General features: G+C 39.5%; 1 protein-coding gene across 1 annotated transcript; it reads right to left on the bottom strand.

The window, feature by feature from the left end:
* Positions 1–31: 31 nt before the first annotated feature.
* Positions 32–16835, bottom strand: nkrf (NFKB repressing factor). Its single transcript, XM_061891548.1, has 3 exons — positions 16500–16835; positions 10573–10736; positions 32–3522 (listed from the first exon to the last, which is right to left on the bottom strand). The coding sequence occupies exons 2-3, from the start codon at positions 10709–10711 to the stop codon at positions 1289–1291; spliced, it is 2373 nt and encodes a 790-aa protein (XP_061747532.1). The 5' UTR covers positions 10712–10736; positions 16500–16835; the 3' UTR covers positions 32–1288.
* Between the last annotated feature and the right edge of the window lie 3464 nt (positions 16836–20299).

The raw sequence follows: 20299 nt of genomic DNA, 5'->3' as shown, positions 1-20299 counted from the left end.
ACCTAAAATGTTTCAATGACGCTAAGCCTGGTGATATCAGTTTGAGTTTATTCACAACTACAGTCTGCCATTAAACAGAAGGAGCAACTTGCGTACAATGACCAGGAAAAAGTGCAACCACGGTTGAGTATTGCATGATGCATTACTCCCATCAAAGTTCATGGGGCCATACTACCATCAGTCGCTTGAATCGCCTCGTGGAAAATGCTAACACAGTGAATAGTCTTATTTCCGGCTTGGTACGAACATAAATCAAGATGTAGTACTTCTAACAAGTATATGCGCAAAGAAATGTAAGGTTATGCGAGGGGCAGAAAAAGGGCTTTTTGCAGGAACTCTATCCCACCTGGGCTAAGGCTGCACATTTATGGCCTCAAATTATTTTAATCAATATTGAAATCACAAATATCAGTTCAAAATGAAACTTAAAAATATTACTAGGGATGTAACGGTATTGTAAATATTAAGAAGTCGCAATAATGCTGGGACGTCTGACAGTGTCAAACAAAAACTTGGTGACTGTATTGTTTTTTCAATGGCCGATGTAAAAAAAAACAAAAAAAAAAAAAACTACATTTCCCATAATCCTCTGCGCAAGGGGGAGAAATGTGTCCCCCTAGTAGAGAAGAGGAATTGTTTAGAATGGACATTTCCTGAACATTTCATCAAAAACCATTCACAGCTATTTTGGTTATATTGCTGACAGAGAAATAAACCCGGCGTACTAAAGCGGTACCTTTGTCTCGTGCGTTTCCAAGCCGACCGAGGGCGTGACATTGCACATTACAGAAGGTATGACAAGCTACTTGACAAACCGTCACGCGGAAAATCTATTTGAAGCTAATGTGTGGATGTTTCCGCACAATTCTTTGCACCTAAAAATACAAGTTTGCAGGAATAAATCAGATTAGAAGATTTGAGCGTTATGTTAGTGTTCAATTGTAGTAAGTATGTTTATCCTAAACATTCCTGCCTCTGTAACACGCTGCCATTTTTACCATGACTTTTTTTTTATTTTTTGGGACAATTCCACATTATCATTCCATGGCCTTAAAACATCATACTGTGACATCTTGGTAACGTTACATCCCTATGAAATACGCATCGTTAATTTGGTGGCACTCTCAAAATGTTTTAGATCATCCTAATTTCATGGTGGCAGCCATAATAGTGACCGTGATTCAGATGTGTTTATTGGACAGCCTTACCCCAGGCGTTACCTGAAGAGTCCAGACCATGACTGGCTTTTACCTCGCACAAATTGAGTGCAGTGATTTGTCCGGGTAAATCAATTCGAGGCCTGAGGTTTTACAAGTTCATATCGTCCCACCTGTCCTTTCTGTAGGAGCTGACCAATGAGCTGGTTTGTGTCCACTCTGCGACTGACCACTAGGAATCGCTGACTCCCCTGTCCGTACGACTTGCTCCGTAGGCCGTACTGTAGCGACACCTGGTGGATCTGCTTGCGCTCCTCGTTGGTCAGGTCGTTGGCGAAGCGGAGGTCGTCCTGGCGCCCCGACCTGACGTACGTGCGAATGATGTCCTCAATGTCCTGTTTGCTGAGCTGGCTGCTGAATTTGACACTGTCCAAGCCCAAACCCTCCCTGGAGTACTGCTTCTTGACTTTGATGGGCTCTGCAATGCCCTCTCCGTCTCGCCCCAAGCCGCCTCCCTTCCACCCCATCTTACGCAGCAGCTGGTTTCCGATGTTGTCTTCCTTTATCTCCTGCTTTATGGCCTCTTCGTCAGAACGACCCATGATCTGAGAGCGGGATATGGAGTCGTTGTGACCTTCCTTTCTCAGGTTGGACCGGACCACGGCCTGCGTCTGCTTCAATGTGGCCAGAGCCTCCTGTGCTGCGACGTGCTTCACCTGCTTTTTAGCTCCGACAGCTGCTGCCACAAACTGTCCTGCCAGGTAGACCTCACACTTCCAATTATTATCGGGTAAGCGTGTGAACTTGTAGTCGGCTGATATTTTGTTAAACTGAGCTGTGTCGTTGATGATGCAAATGGCATTGTCCCCATTATCAAAGATGACCAACTGACTCAGATGTTTGTTTTTTAAGCCACGCTGTCGTAACTGTCCACCTGACTCTGACTGATAATTTCCCCTTGTGCCCTGTGGCTCTTGCTGCTGCTGCTGCTGCTGCTGCTGCTGTTGTTGTTTTTGTTGGCGTGACGCCTGGTTCACGCGTAGCTTTTCTAGTGCTTCTCCTGCGGCGGAATGCTTGGAGGTCTTTTTGGTTCCAGTGGCCTGCGCAACCATTTCATCCTGCACATAAACGCTGCACAGCCAATAACCGTTGGGTAGATGCTGAAACTTGTAGTACACCCTCATATGACAGAAGGCTGCAGAGTTATTGAGTATGCAGATGGCATCTTGGGCGTTCTCCTGCACCACAAACTCTGTCCAGTGCTTCTTCATGTCGGGCTCGTAGGGGCCCTTAAAGCTGGGGTATCCGAAGTCCTCTGGCTTCCCAAGGGCAGGTGGGAAGACAGGAGTGAAGCAGTTTCTCTGCCGCACAACAACGTCATTGAACACTGTGTGGTTGTACTTGCGCTGCACCGTACAGACCGTCACAGGCTTCATAAAAAGTTTGACAGCCCGCTCAGAGGCGCGGTCCCTTGCTCCGTTTTTACTTCCAGCGTATCCTGTGGCCAGATACACACCCTGACACCTCAGCTCACAGGCATAGCCTTCCGACGGCACGTTGCGGTTCGTGGGTATGTCGACCGGATTGATATCTTTCAGATTGACGTAAATGTACTTCGGGTTGGTCTTGCACGCTTGAATGCTGCGACTCAACAAGAAGCTGTAATTATGAGTAGCGGTGGCATTGGCGTACCGAGGATCCTTAAGAGCGCTAACCACTGCAGAAGCCAAATTGGCAATGAGATTTTTCTTCTCGTCTAGTGGGCTCTCAGAGATAGGGACGGGGTTCAATGTATCCACCAGCTGAAAGGTGGCAGATGCTTGGTTATGAGGCTGGGTGGATGATTGGGGGTCCTGGTGGCCATATCCTAAACCGTGACGTCCGGAGTCTGGTCTGTTCCCTCTCCCGTATTCATTGTACCTGTGTGGTTGTGAGTAGGTATCTAAATTTTGAGAACTGTGGGCATCATACTTGTTTGAGTACTCCTGCCGTATCTTTGTCATGAAGTTTGATGAGGATCCGTGGCCCCCGTAACCTAAACCGACTGCACCACCGAAAGAGGTGCCAGAGTTTCTCTCCCAGTCTCGATCCCTTTGGGAACCCCAAGAGTCAGACGTGTACGGCTGCACTTGGTCAAAAGCAGGATTAAGGTAGGAGCTTTGAGCTCTGCCACTGCTGCTGTGGGAAGCGTGTGGATATTCCCTGTCCCACCCGGCGTACGAATCACTCCTTCTAGGCTCCTTATCGTTCTCCTTCTCGTCAGCGCCATATGCTCCTCCGCCGCTGCTGCTAACAAAGTGCACAGGCTCAAATCCATGCCAGGAACCAAACTCTGGCATGGGCATCTTCCTCATGGGCTCTTCTGCTGCAAAAATAAGACACAGGCAAATAGCTAAAAGAAAGACTGTCTGTAAAATATATAGATAACATTATCTAAAACCAGAACAGTCTTTGGGTTCGCTAAATCCAATGAAATCTGGAATTTTAATTAAAATACTTACCAGGCTCGAAACTCCTATATCTTGTGAGAATTCATTTGTGTTTTTAATACAATTTTTTTAAATTTTGTTTAAAATTCACATACCTTATGTCAGGAGTCACCAACCTTTTTGAAACCAAGAGCTACTTCTTGGGTACTGATTAGTGTGAAGGGCTACCAGTTTGATACACACTTAAATAAATTGCCAGAAATAGCCGACTTGCTCAATTTACCTTTAATAAATACATCTATATACATAAATAAATTGGTATTTCTGTCTGTCATTCCATCATACATTTGTTTTCCTTTTACGGAAGGTTTTTTGCAGGGAATAAATGATGAAAAAAACAATGAATTGAACAGTTTAAAAGAGGAGAAAACACACCAAAAAATTTAAATTGAATTTTGAAACATAGTTTATCTTCAATTTCGACTCTTTAAAATTCAAAATTCAGCCAAAAAAAATGAAGACAAAAACTAGCCAAGTCGAATCTTTTTGAAAAAATTAAAAAAATAATTTATGGAACATCATTAGTAATTTTTCCTGATTAAGATTAATTTTACAATTTTGATGACATGTTTTAAATAGGTTAAAATCCAATCTGCACTTCGTTAGAATATATGATAAATTGGACGAAGCTATATTTCTAACAAAGACAAATCATTATTTCTTCTAGATTTTCCAGAAGAAAATTTTTTAAAGGAATTCAAAAGACTTTGAAATAAGATTTTAATTTGTTTCTACAGATTTTCTAGATTTGCCAGAATAATTTTTTTGAATTTTAATCATAAAAAGTTAGAAGAAATATTTCACAAATATTCTTTTCTGAAAAAACAGAAGCTAAAATGAAGAATTAAATTCAAGTGTATTTATTATTCTTTACAATAATAAAAATAAAAAAATACTTGAACATTCATTTAAATTGTCAGGAAAGAAGAGGAAGGAATTTCCATCCATCCATTTCCTACCGCTTATTCCCTGTTGGGTTCGCTGGGGGTGCTGGCGCCTATCTCAGCTAAGGTATAAGTGTTTAAAAATCCTAAAATCATTTTTAAGGTTGTATTTTTTCTCTAAAATTGTCCTTCTGAAAGTTTTAAGAAGCAAAGTAAAAAATAAATTAATTTATTTAAACAAGTGAAGACCAAGTCTTTAAAATATTTTCTTGGATTTTCCAATTCTATTTGAGTTTTGTCTCTCTTAGAATTAAAAATGTTGAGCAAAGCGAGACCAGCTTGCTAGTAAATAAATAAAATCAAAAAATAGAGGCAGCTCACTGTTAAGTGCTGCTATTTGAGCTATTTTTAGAACAGGCCAGCGGGTTACTCATCTGGTCCTTACGGGCTACCTGGTGCCCGTGGGCACCGCGTTGGTGACCTCTGCCTTATGTGAAACAAGAACCCATGAAAGTCCGCCCTATAAAGCGCTCTAAAACATCCTAAAACTTCCATCAAAGTTTTATATACTCACTGTAAGTATAATTCACAACATGGAATATTTGCATTTTAATTTCACAGATGGATTACAATGTTTGCCAATTCCTTCAACAACAATAACTTTTACTGAATATGGTTGACCTCGTGAGAGCCAACGACGACTACTTTGGGACAAATGTTAGTCCAAAACTAGGGTTACAGGGTATACAGATACTAATAATGTACCGTGATACTAACAAATTAAAAACAATACTATACGGCCTCCGAAAAATACCAGTACCTTTTTTTTCATCACGTCGTGACATTGCTGGTTTTACGAGCAGAGGAGCATGTTCAACAATGTACACACGCGGAGTACGTACAAGCACAAACAGTGTGTAATTTTGGCTTCAAAATAAATAATAAAGGAAAGGCTTTTAACGCCGTGTGGCGGGGCTCTCCCTTAGAGATAGGGTGAGAAGCTCTGCCATCCGGAAGGAACTCAAGTAAAGCCGCTGCTCCTCCACATGGAGAGGAGCCAGATGAGGTGGTTCGGGCATCTGGTCAGGATGCCACCCGAACGCCTCCCTAGGGAGGTGTTTAGGGCACGTCCAACCGGTAGGAGGCCACGGGGAAGACCCAGGACACGTTGGGAAGACTATGTCTCCCGGCTGGCCTGGGAACGCCTCGGGATCCCCCGGGAAGAGCTAGACGAAGTGGCTGGGGAGAGGGAAGTCTGGGTTTCCCTGCTTAGGCTGTTGCCCCCGCGACCCGACCTCGGATAAGCGGAAGATGATGGATGGATGGATGGGCTTTTAACACTGAAGCACCGCTCAGCAAGAGATGATCCCTCATAATTTTGCCAAAATAATAGAATGGGACATAACACAATGTGTTACTGCATACGTCAGCAGCCAAATTAGAAGCCTTTGTTTGCTTACTTAATCCTAAAAGTTAAGTTGTCTGGTATGTTCACTATCTTATTTAAGGCCAAAATTGTTTGACAATTGTTTGATGTTCCATAAGATCTGTTGTTAAAATTAACCCAATAATTACATTTTGGTGGTGCCCTTTATTTAGAAAAGTATCGTAATACATTTTGGTACTGGTACCAAAATATTGGAATTGGAACAACCCTATCCAGAACCTTATCATTTTGACTGACCATAAGGATGATGATCTACAAGTTTTAGAGGCTGAGTGATAAGAAGATTAGGCTTCAGTGAAACACTAAACATCATGTAGCACTGTTGTTAAGTGCGGAACAAGAAGCACAAACTACGAACATGATACATACACATCTGCTCTCACCTGAATGCCATGTCGACTGATTAGATGCTCATATCTTCCCATCAAACATAAGAAATAATCGTAATCTTCACAGCTAATAAAATACAGAGACACAAACAAGCATCTTTTCTTGCCTTTCTTGTCAGAGTTGACCAACTTCTCGATTTATGGCCACAACCTTGTACTATTCAGGTGAGAGAGGGGCATAATTTATAATCTAGAATTAACATTCACCAACTCAGAGGCAATATAACAGCTCACGGGCTAAGTACATCAATGGCTGCATAAGCTAGATACCTCTGTGACCAGGGCGCCGTTAAAAAGTAGTTCCCGAGCGTAAAGGCTTAGATTAAAGGCCTACTGAAACCCACTACTACCGACCACCCAGTCTGATAGTTTATATATCAATGATGAAATATTAACATTGCAACACATGCCAATACGGCCTTTTTAGTTCACTAAATTGCAATTTTAAATTTCCCGCTAAGTGTCGTGTTGAAAACGTTGCGGTATGATGACTCGTATGATGACGCGTGCGTTTGACGTCTCGGGTTGTAGCGGACATTATTTTCCAGCCCGATCCAAGCTATAAGTAGTCTGCTTTAATCGCATAATTAAGCAGTATTCTGGACATCTGTGTTGCTGAATCTTTTGCAATTTGTTCAATTAATAATGGAGAAGTCAAAGTAGAAAGGTGGAGGTGGGAAGCTTTTAGCCTTTAGCCACACAAACACACGGTGTTTCCTTGTTTAAAATTCCCGGAAGTGAAGCTTTACTATGGATCAGAGTGGTCAAGCGAACATGGATCCCGACTACAATTCATCAACACTTTTCGGTGAGAAAATTGTGGTAATAAGTCGGCTCTTAACAGAGATCAGGGGAGTTTCTGTCCTGCTGCAGCTGCCGTGACTTCCCTCAGAGACTCTGGCGTCAACACACCTGTGGCCACACCCCTCTCCGACTTTCAGGTACCATTTAACTCACTAAAACACTAGCAACATAATAGGCGGATAAGGGATTTCCCAGAATTATCCTAGTAAATGTGTCTAAAAACACCTGAATCGCTGCCACTGCGATCGCCTTTTTTTCTTCTTCTAGTCCTTCACTCTAAATTTCCTCATCCACGAATCTTTCATCCTCGCTCAAATAATGGGGAAATTGTCGCTTTCTCGGTCCAAATAGCTCTAGCTGCTGCTGGCTATGATTGTAAACAATGTGAGGATGTGAGGAGCCCTACAACCCGTGACGTCACGCGCACATCGTCTGCTACTTCCGGTAAAGGAAAGGCTTTTTTACTAGCGACCAAAAGTTGCGAACTTTATCGTCGATGTTCTCTACTAAATCCTTTCAGGAAAAATATGGCAATATCGCGAAATGATCAAGTATGACACAAAGAATGGACCTGCTTTCCCTGTTTAAGAAAATCTCATTTCAGTAGGTCTTTAATATCGCTAATACTTGGTTAGTATTCAGATCACGAGACAAAGTACTTTTTGTGATTTCGAGATGTTTTTTTAGAGGGGCATATGGACGCAATATAGTATTCCTATTAGCTTCAGCGTTAGCTACCTTCTACTAGCCATATACCACAAAATAGATTCAATTAAGAAAATAAATAAACATACGTCTTTTTGTCCTCTATAGGGACTGTAAATAATGGGCAAAATGCCCAAAAAGTGTTTTTTTATGTTCATTAAGTTTATCAGTACTGATTAAATAAGTCTGTTTTGGTTTTAACTTTTTTCCCCCTCATGCCACAACAGTAGGTACCAGTGATGGATGGCATAGTATAATGGTGACCATAGAACAGGAAACTGCACCTCTGGAATGGATTCATTATGCATCCATCTTCTTTCGATCCCTCCTGCACGTATACAGTAGTCCAAAAGTTTGGACACACCTTCTCATTTCAATGCATTTTCTTTATTTTCACGACTATTTAGCTTGCGGATTGTCACTGAAGGCATCAAAACTACGACACCTGTGTAGGGAAGACCATTTGAGGTGACTACCTCTTGAAGCTCATGGAGAGAACGCCAAGAGTGTGCAAAGCAGTAATCAGAGCAAAGGGTGGCTATTTTGAAGAAACTACAATATAAAACATGTTTAAATTATTTCACATTTCTTTGTTGAGTACATAACTCTACATTTGTTTATTCATTTGATTTGACCTGCTGTTGTACTATGTCTCAAAGTGTTTACATGTCTCAAAGTGTCAATGTTTCCTTACCATTATTGCTGTGTTGTCTATTACCATTATTGCTGTGTTGTCTATTACCATTATTGCTGTGTTGTCTATTACCATTATTGCTGTGTTGTCTATTACCATTATTGCTGTGTTGTCTATTACCATTATTGCTGTGTTGTCTATTACCATTATTGTTGTGTTGTCTATTACCATTATTGCTGTGTTGTCTATTACCATTATTGTTGTGTTGTCTATTACCATTATTGTTGTGTTGTCTATTACCATTATTGCTGTGTTGTCTATTACCATTATTGTTGTGTTGTCTATTACCATTATTGTTGTGTTGTCTATTACCATTATTGTTGTGTTGTCTATTACCATTATTGCTGTGTTGTCTATTACCATTATTGTTGTGTTGTCTATTACCATTATTGTTGTGTTGTCTATTACCATTATTGTTGTGTTGTCTATTACCATTATTGCTGTGTTGTCTATTACCATTATTGCTGTGTTGTCTATTACCATTATTGCTGTGTTGTCTATTACCATTATTGCTATTTTGTCTATTACCATTGTTGGTATATTCATTTTTTCTACATTGTTAATACAAATGATTGTTACAGTGTAATAATTATTGTTACCTGTGGTAATGCCACTATGATACAACATTTGTACTATAATCCTTAAACAAAGTAACAGTGAAACTCGTGAATAATCACTGAATGGAGAACTGGGGGTGGGATTGATAAATAAGTTATCTTCTTCATACTTCCTTTCAGGCAAAACTGGACAATAATGCATTACATACTATACATTACCTTTTGCACTATATTAATCTATATTATGTGTTGTCAACATTGTACTTGAAAAAAAAATTTTTTTATGTCATTACCTGGAATAAGTAAATAAATGTAAAAAAAAAAAAGAAATGAAATAGTTTTGATACCTTCAGTGACAATCTACAACAGACCTGGGCAAATTAAGGCCCGGGGGTAACATGCGGCCCGTTAAACTTTTTAATCTGGCCCACCGGACATTCCCAAATATTTTTTTTAGATCTTTAGGATGGAAAGTGTAGCTGCCATTATGATGTGCAGTCATGTTTTCAAATTAAATCTTGAACTATACAACATAGTTCAACGGTCGGAATCTGCGCTTTTGATTGATATTTTAGTGACTAGTGTTGTCCTGATACCAATATTATTTTGATACTTTTCGGTACTTTTCTAAATAAAGGGGACTAGAAAAAAATTGCATTATTGGCTTTATTTTAAGAAAAGATCTTAGAGTGTCGCAGACCGGTACTTTTCAGAGGCGGCATGGTACCACATATGATTCATTGGTATCGCGGTACTATACTAATACCCGTATACCGTACAGACGTGGAAGGAGACTTTTACAAAAAAGTTATAAAGCTTAGTGATATATATCACATATCAGATTGTAGATATTTTTGTTTTTTTTACCCTTCACATTCATATTTCGTTTGTTGCATTTGGCTTGATTGTAAAATATGTCAATTGAGAGGGGTGTGATGTTTATTTGTTCTCGATATTCAAGGTTTTATCGTTCATAGAAAAAAAAATTCCATTCCGTTTTTAAGGCGGTCTTTCATAACATTTTTAGCATTCAATCAGACTTTATTGTGAGGTTTTGTATTAGTGTTCCTAAAAAAAGATAAACCAGCCCCCACACCACATTTTTTTCTCTAAATGTGGCCCCCTGAGTCAAAATAATTGCCCAGGCCTTGTCTACAAGGTAAATAGTCAGGGAAAAAAAAAAAAAAAAAAAAAAAAAAGCATTGAATGAGAAGGTGTGTCCAAACTTTTGGCCTGTACTGTACATTTTAGGATCGCGGATGGATTTATTCAATTTCCATTATTTTCAAATGGGAACATTCTGTCCAAATGTAATCAAGATGACATCTTAGGTCGACCAGCGGTCCAAGGGCTTGTATATGGAGTTGTATATTAGACGTTACCTGTTAGGCAGCGAGGAACTGTAGACAACAAATAAATCACATTGTACAATTTAACAATACTTACTTTCATCACAAAAATTAGGTCTCTTTCTTGCTTCGGAGCTCAAATATGGTTGAAAAGAGCGCATTTCGTCAGCAGCCGTCCTCCTTTCCATCCCCAGTTCCGTCTGATCATATCCAGGCCATCCATCCCTTCCATCCATTTCCTACCGCTTGTCCCTTTTATGCCTGTGAAAATGAGTCAGACTTTATCAGCATTGTGCAGGAATAAAACCAATATTTATGTCACATTTTGTCACCCGGTACCATAAAACTCCACAAAAGTCAGGGGTGCTTAAACGGCAATGAATACCAATTACTCTATTATAGTCTCCTATTCCAGTGTTTTTCAACCTATTTTGAGCCAAGTAACCAGCAGAAATCATTAAAAAACGAAACTTAGTTGACAGTAAAGTGTCGTCGTCGCAATTGTTGGATATGACTATAAGTCATAACCAAGCATGCATCAATACAGCTGGTCTCAAAATAGGTGTACTGTCACACCGTGTCACATCACGCCTTGACTTATTTTGAGTTTTTTGCTGTTTTACCGTGTTTAGTGTTTTACTTCTTGTCTTGCGCTCTTATTTTGCTGTCTTTTTCTCTTTTTTGGTATTTTCTGATAGCAGTTTCATGTCTTCCTATGAGTGATATTTCCCGGATATATTTTGTTTTAGCAATCAAGAAATATTTCAGTTGTTTTTATCCTTTGTGAGGACTTTGTTGATTGTCATGTCATGTTCCAATGTACATTGTGGAGGCCGTCTTTGCTCCACAGCAAGTCTTTGCTGTCGTCCAGCATTCTGTTTTGTTTACTTTGTAGCCAGTTCAGTTTTAGTTTTAGTCTGCATAGCCTTCCCTTAAGGTTCAATGACTTTTCTTAGGGGCACTCTCCTTTTGTTTATTTTTGGTTTAAGCATTAGGTACCTTTTTACCTGCACACTGCCTCCGACATCTACAAAGCAATTAGCTACCGGCTGCCACCTACTAATATAGTTAATACTATGATCAATGTTAATTACAAACTAAATGTGGGATATAAATAATAATGGAAGTATAATTGTTTGTATATACTAGTATATAATTGGTACAAATGTTTAACTAACATGTGTATAGGGATATTTCACGTCTTTACTGTGTATATAATTGAACAGTGTTTATGTTGTGTACAAAGTGTATTTACAGTATGTTGTGCAAAGGAAATTTCATATTTTTAGGAAGCTCATCTTGTATTTGAAAGGAGCCGGATGAGGTGGTTTGGGCATCTGGTCAGGATGCCACCCGAACGCCTACCCAATGGAGGTGTTTAAGGCACGTCCGACCGGAAGAAGGCCACGGGGAAGACCCAGGACACGTTGGGAAGACTGTCTACCGGTTGGCCTGGGAACGCCTCGGGATCCCCCGGGAAGAGCTGGACGAAGTGGCTGGGGAGAAGGAAGTCTGGGCTTCCCTGCTTAGGCTGCTGCCCCCACGACCCAACCTCGGATAAGCGGAAGAAGATGAATGGATGGATGGATCTTGTATTTGACACTGTTTATAGTGTTCAACTTCAGCCTGAACCCTTTCGGTCGGCAACATTTTCTATTTTTGAATGCACAACTGTTTGTTTATGTAAAACTGTTTTGTTTATTTTGTTGACCACTGACCGAAGATATAATAAACTAAACTAAAAGCTAATATGGAAGAGTATTACAAGGTTACTCTGCCGAGCGTTAGACAGCACCGACACTCAACAACGACACATAATTTGCAGACTATAATTACTGGTTTGCAAAAAATATTGTTAACCAAATAGGTGCGCTGCCAAAACTGACATTTAAGTAAGATGAAATATCTCAAATAAGGGTGATATTTCCTTATTTTCTGTCTGATAATATAATTCTTCTCACTAAGAAGATTTTATGTTAGTGTTTTACTTGTTTTAAGGGTTTTGGTCCCAAATGATCTCAATAAGATATTACAGCTTGTTGCTGAAATTTGATGACCTATATTGAGTAAAACATGCTTGAAACTAGAATATCAACTGTTGCAAAGCTGTGTCATCAACGCTCACAAGTATAAAACTACTTTTTTAAAGTAATGATTTCTTATTTCCATCCATTTTCTACCACTTGCCCTTTAGGAGTCACGAGGGGTGCTGGAGCCTATCTCAGCAGCATTCGAGCGGAAGGCGGTCTACACCCTGGACAGGTCGCCACCTCATTACAGGGCCAACACAGATAGACGGTCAACATTCACACAATAAGGCCAATTTAGTGTTGCCAATCAACCTATCCCCAGGCGCATATCTTTGGAGGTGGGAGGAAGCCGGAGTACCCATAGGGAACCCACGCAGTCACAGGGAGAACATGCAAACCCCCGAGCCCGGTATTGAACTCAGGACCTTCGTATCGTGGGGCAAATGCACCAACTCCTGTTCCACCATTCTGCCCATATATACACATATGTGTGTGTGTGCGCATATATATATATATATATATATATATATATATATATATATATATATATATATATATATATACACACAATACAAAAGTTTGGACACAGTTTCTCATTTTAATGTGTTTTCTTTATTTTCATGACTATTTACCTTGTAGATTGTCACTGAAGGCATCAAAACTATGACACCTGTGAAGCGAAAATCATTTCAGGTGACTACCTCTTGAAGCACATGAAGAGAATGCCAAGCGTGTTCAAAAAATTAATCAGAGCAAAGGGTGGCTATTATGAAGAAACTAAAATATAAAGCCTGTTTTAAATTATTCACCTTTTTTTGTCAAGTACATAACTCCACATGTGTTCATTCATAGTTTTGATGGGAGGCAGGATCGAACCCAGGACTATTCAGGACGCCGTGGTTTGGCTTCAAGCCGGAAGATGTTCAACAATTATGGGGAAAAACGTTGCTACAAAAAGTAGCAGCACTGCTATTTGATTTCCTATTATGCAGCTCATTTTTATTTGACACTTAGTGAAATATTTTGTGTGACATCATGCACAAAAGTGCACTGTGTTTATATTAAACTATTGTGGTGGCATTCTGTACAAAAAGTGCAATTTAATTCAGTGTTGTTTTGATATGACATCTTCGTGAAATCATACACAAAAGTGCACTCATAGTAGGGCTGGGCAATATATCGGTATACTCGATATATCGCGGGTTTGTCTCTGTGCGATACGGAAAATGACTATCGTGATATTTGAGTATACATTCTCACGCAGTTGCTTTTAGCTGCGGATATTACACTACCGGCGTTTCCCACTCTTTCTTGTCTCTCCTTCTCACAGACAGCAATCGCTCCTTACATACGTCACAAACGTATACGCCCTCGCTGAGCAGAGAGGTAGCAGCATGGGCAACATTAGCTGTGATGCTAGTGGTAATACGAGAGAAAGAAAGTGCGACTCTGGTAACAAATGAAGGAAGAATTAATTCCCAAGAAAAACAGCAGGGGGTCCATCGTCTGGCGGTGGTTTGGCTTCAAGCGGGAATATATCGAACAGACAACTGTAATTTGTCAAGTGCAGGGCGAAAGTATTGCTACAAAAATTAGCATTAATTCTAATATGTAGCATCATTTGAAAAGTCACCTGCTTGAGAATGAAGAGTGCTTACTCCGCATTACAACATCTCCGTTCGGTGCCACACCATCAAAATGCCAAGGCAAACATTTCCAGATCAACACCGTATGAAAAACATAGTCAATAACAAAAGGAGATAACATCCACAGGAACCTACCACATAGCAAAGGACAAACACTATTTTATATTCCTATTATGGAGCTCATTTCTATTTGACACTTATTGAAATATCTTGTGTGACATCATGCACAAAAGTGCACTTTATTTGTTTGAAACTATTGTAGTGGCGTTCTGTACAAAAAGTGCACTTTAATTTAGTGTTGTTTTGATATGTCATCTGCATGACATCATGCACAAAAGTGCACTCATAGCTTGTTTTAAAATGTCTGACAATCTTGCACCTTTTTTTTTAATGACATGAATGTTTTTGTCACTGCTTAATAACCGTTTTGGTCAACTGACTTGGTTGTGATTTCCCTCTCTGCATGAAAGTTTAAAAGTAGCATATATTAATGCAGTATGAAGAAAAATATTTTAATGTAGACACACAGAATCATCATACTGCTGTGATTATATGCATCAAGTGTTCATTCAAGGCTAAGGCAAAATATCAAGATATATATAATGTATCGCGATATTAAAAAAGTTTGTTTTAAAATGTCTCTGACAATCTTGCACTTTCTGTTTTTGCCACTGCTTAATAACTGTTTAATAAATACATATTTGGGAAATTGACTTAGTTGTGATTTTTCTCTCTGCATGAAAATTTAAAATGAGCATACATTAATGCAGTATGAAGAAGAATGTTTTAATGTAGACACATAGATTCATCATAGGGCTAGGCGATATATACGATAAATCGCGGGTTTGTATATAGAAAATGACTATATCGTGATATTCGAGTATACGTTCTCACGCAGTTGCTTTTAGCTGCAGGCATTACACTTCAGGCTCTTCTCACTCTTTCCTGTCTCTCCTTCTCGCAGACAAGAAGGCGCACATTCTTACATACGTCACATACTGTCACATCATACGTCACATACGTATACGCCCTCGCCCGCCAGAGAGGTAGCAGACTGGGGAACGTTAGCTGCTAACATAGCCGTACGAGTGGGAAAAGGAGAGAAAGAAGGTGTGGATCTGGTAACAAATGAAAGAAGACGTAATTCCCAATAAAAACAGCAGGGCGTCCATCATCTGGCGGTGGTTTGGCTTCAAGTGGGAATATGTCGAACAGACAAAAGCGTTGCTATAAAAAGTAGCATTACTGCTAATATGTAGCATCATTTGAAAAGTCACTCGCTAGAGCCAGATGTGGCTCTTTAGATGACGGCATCTGGCTCTCAGATAAATCTTAGCTGACATCGCTTAAAACGATAAGTAATGAATAATTCCGCTGGTAATCACAGTGTCAAAAATAACGTTCAAAATATAAAACATTCTCATGCATTTTATTCCATCTGGTTTCTACCACACCTGTTCAAGATGTCACATTAATAGTAAGAAGTATTTTATTTATTATTGGTTAGCTTCAGAATAACAGTGATATTAAAAAGAATAAGAGACTTATTAAACTCTAAAAGGAGGTTTTAAAATAATTAGCGCATGCTTACTTTTACCGCATGCCTTTGGTAAGCGCAGGAGGGAGAAGAGGTTTTAAAATAATTAGCGCCTGGGCGGCAATTCCAGGAAATACTGTATTTGCTGCAGTCGTGGGTTCAAATCCAGGCTCGGGATCTTTCTGTGTGGAGTTTGCATGTTCTCCCCGTGAATGCGTGGGTTCCCTCCGGGTACTCCGGCTTCCTCCCACCTCCAAAGACATGCACCTGGGGATAGGTTGATTGGCAACACTAAATTGGCCCTAGTGTGTGAATGTGAGTGTGAATGTTGTCTGTCTATCTGTGTTGGCCCTGCGATGAGGTGGCGACTTGTCCAGGGTGTACACTGCCTTCCGCCCGATTGTAGCTGAGATAGGCGCCAGCGCCCCCCGCGACCCCGAAAGGGAATAAGCGGTAGAAAATGGATGGATGGATGGATGTATTTGCATCAAGTGTTCATTCAAGGCGAATGCAAACTATATGTATATATATGTATATAGTGTATCGCGATATACCCTTTAAAAAATATCGCGATTTAAAAAAAAAAAAGGCCATATCGCCCAGCTCTAAGACTAATCAACTGTTAATACGTATTTGCTTATTTCCATGCAGGATTGTAGATGTAATAATGTGCAATGCTTACAAAACATGGGTAGCAGCACACGCTAATGGTCGACAGACGCGCTAGGCCTTGAGCACAGCCTTTGTCACCCTTTCTGTCCCTAACTGGTCGTCGTTGCATGCACAAATAAATAAAAACTCACAATCTTACCTTAAGCGGCGGAAACCCGTGTCACTGTCAGCGTTGTATTTCTGTTGGGGGGAAAACATACATATAAAATAAATATAATTAAACGCTAGCCTCCTACTTTAGCCAGCTAACAGCTACGCGAGCCTCAAGCCAAAACCACAAAAACGCCAAGAAAAGACGACGGTAACTTGTCCAATTAGCGAACTACCCCTCGAAGAAAATAGTAGCATTTAGACGCGAGGGTCTATAACAAAATGGTGAGCGAATAAGCCCGCGTTGTAAGCACAGTCTGTTGGAGACCGGAAGGGTCCATTTTTATTTTTTTTCCCCTCGCTAGCATCGATGGAACATCTGTCATGGCGGCGGTCCCATCACAGGAAATAATCATTAATAATTTGTTTTTTTTTCAAACGTGAATTTACCTATAACACAGTTAAACTAACACGATAAATAGTAATTGTCTTACTTTTGTTACAATCATTATTATAATCTTACTTTCAATCAATCAATCAATCAATCATCCATCCATCCATCCATTTTCTACCGCTTATTCCCTTTCGGGGTCGCAGGGGGCGCTGGCGCCTATCTCAGCTACAATCGGGCGGAAGGCAGGGTACACCCTGGACAAGTCGCCACCTCAACACAGGGCCAACACAGATAGACAGACAACATTCACACTCACATTCACACACTAGGGCCAATATAGCCCTAAATCACAAGTGTCTCAAAGGGCTGCACAAACCAAAACGACATCCTCATTAGAGCCCACATAAGGGCAAGGAAAAACTCACCCCAGTGGGACGTTGGTGACAGTGACAATGATGACTATGAGAAACCTTGGAGAGGACCGAAAGCAATGGATGTCAAGCGGGTCTAACATGATACTGTGAAAGTTCAATCAATAGTGGATCCAACACAACCGTGAGAGTCCAGTCCAAAGTGGATCCAACACAGTAGTGAGAGTCCCGTCCATAGTGGAGCCAACAGGAAACCATCCCAAGCGGAGACGGATCAGCAGCGCAGAGATGTCCCCAGCCGATACACAGGCGAGCGGTCCATCCTGGGTCCCGACTCTGGACAGCCAGTACTTCATCCATGGCCACCGGACCGGACCCCCTCCACAAGGGAGAGTGGGACAGAGGAGAAACAAAAAAGAAACGGCAGATCAACTGGTCTAAAAAGGGGGTCTATTTAAAGGCTAGAATACACAAATGAGTTTTAAGTTGAGACTTAAATGCTTCTACTGAGGTAGCATCTCGAACTGTTACCGGGAGGGCATTCCAGAGTACTGGAGCCCGAACGGAAAACGCTCTATAGCCCGCAGACTTTTTTTGGGCTCTGGGAATCACTAATAAGCCGGAGTCCTTTAAATGCAGATTTCTTGCCGGGACATATGGTACAATACAATCGGCAAGATAGGATGGAGCTAGACCGTGTAGTATTTTATACGTAAGTAGTAAAACCTTAAAGTCACATCTTAAGTGCACAGGAAGCCAGTGCAGGTGAGCCAGTATAGGTATATATGTATGTATATATGTATATAAAGGTATATACAGTATAGGTTTATATGTATGTATATATGTATATAAAGGTATATACAGTATAGGTATATATGTATGTATATATGTATATAAAGGTATATACAGTATAGGTTTATATGTATGTATATATGTATATAAAGGTATATACAGTATAGGTATATATGTATGCATATATGTATATAAAGGTATATACAGTATAGGTATATATGTATGCATATATGTATATAAAGGTATATACAGTACAGGCGTAATGTGATCAAACTTTCTTGTTCTTGTCAAAAGTCTAGCAGCCGCATTTTGTACCAACTGTAATCTTTTAATGCTAAACATGGGGAGACCCGAAAATAATACGTTACAGTAATCGAGGCGAGACGTAACAAACGCATGGATAATGATCTCAGCGTCTTTAGTGGACAGAATGGAGCGAATTTTAGCGATATTACGGAGATGAAAGAAGGCCGTTTTAATAACATTCTTAATGTGTGCCTCAAAGGAGAGAGTTGGGTCGAAGATATTAAAGACATTATATACACTATATATATATATATGTATATATATATGACATAATAGACATTAAAACTTTAACCCGTACGACCCAAAATAGTCGCTCCTATAAAATGTAGCGCTTGTAAGTAAATCGTCATTAAAATCTTCGAAACAACTTTAGACCAATTCATATAATCTTTATTTATGTTAGCCAAAAATGGGATTCACAACAAACCCTGGTGGTTTTTATTGGAAAACAAAAAATATGCAATAAAGTATATCAAAAATGTGTATATTGCATTGTACCAACAGGACTATAAATAGTATAAAATGTTTTAAGTACACCTCTGCAAGTATCCCTGCTAACATTAATTTAAAGATAACACCGAAAATGTAGATTAACTTACAACAAAGAATAACTTTAATGAGGTAGTTTTTTATAGTGATGTGTAAGACCGCTGATTTATTTTTTTGCTATCCAATACCAAGTAAAATCCGGCTGCTATTGTCGATCCTGAGCCCAAATAATGAACCTGACTGCTCAAATTTAAATCGTTTAGTAATATATATATATATATATATACATCCATCCATTTTCTACCGCTTGTTCATATATATATATTTATATATATATATATACACACAAACAATGTAAATCAAGTTTGATGTATATCCATCCATCCATTTTCTACAGCTCATTCATATATATATATATATATATATATACACACACACACACATATTAAGTCAATGTTAAAGTACCAATGATTGACACACACACACTAGGTGTGGCGAAATTATCCTCTGCATTTGACCCATCACCCTTGATCACCCCCTGGGAGGTGATGGGAGCAGTGAGCAGCAGTGTTGGCCACGTCCGGGATTCATTTTTGGTGAATTAACCCCCAATTCCAACCCTTACTGCTGAGGGTTGTAATGGGAGGTAATGGGTTCCATTTTTTTTATAGTCTTTGGTATACACATATATGTAAATAATGTTTGATGTATATGCGTCCATTTTCTACTGCTTGTCCCTTTTTTAGGGTCGCGGGGAGGGGGTGCTGGAGCCTATCTCAGCTGCATTCAGGCGGAGGTCGGGGTACACCCACATATATCAAATTTATATGTATATATACAAGCATATATATATATATACACATACGTACATAAATATACGTATTTACATACATTTACATATAAATAAATATTTACATATAGATATATATATATATATTTACTGTTTTTGTCTTCTTTTTTTTAATAAAACAAATTAATATTACCTCCCCCATACTTGACTTTTCAGTATGCGGTCCTTGGTGGAAAAAAAAAAAGTAATTTATGAATTAATTTGATGAGGTATAGACTTGTCCAGGGTGTACCCCGCCTACCATACAGCTGAGATAGCCTCCAGCGAGCCCGAAAGGGACAAGCGGTAGAAAAATGGATGGATGGATGGATCGATGGAATTTGAAAAACAAGAATAATAAACAAATATTTTCATGCAGGTAGAATTTTTGACACACTGGGTTATGCATTTACAATCATATTAATTAACATTGCTTATTCTATTCTAACACTTCCATATTACAGCATAAAAATCTGCTATCGGCGACATTGATATTTCAATATAACCACTAGTTTTTTAGTCTGTAACAGAACAGATTTAAAGTGCAATCAATATGCCTGAAATAAAATTGTTACCCACCTCCTACTTGCCATATTTTACGACTTAGAATGTTACAAAAAGGAAAGTTCCGTAAGGATTGTCAATAATAGGCTTTGAAATATAAAACT

The sequence above is a fragment of the Nerophis ophidion genome, linkage group LG29, assembly GCF_033978795.1.
Source record: "Nerophis ophidion isolate RoL-2023_Sa linkage group LG29, RoL_Noph_v1.0, whole genome shotgun sequence".
NCBI lineage: Eukaryota > Metazoa > Chordata > Actinopteri > Syngnathiformes > Syngnathidae > Nerophis > Nerophis ophidion.
This window is presented reverse-complemented; position numbering and strand designations above follow the sequence as displayed.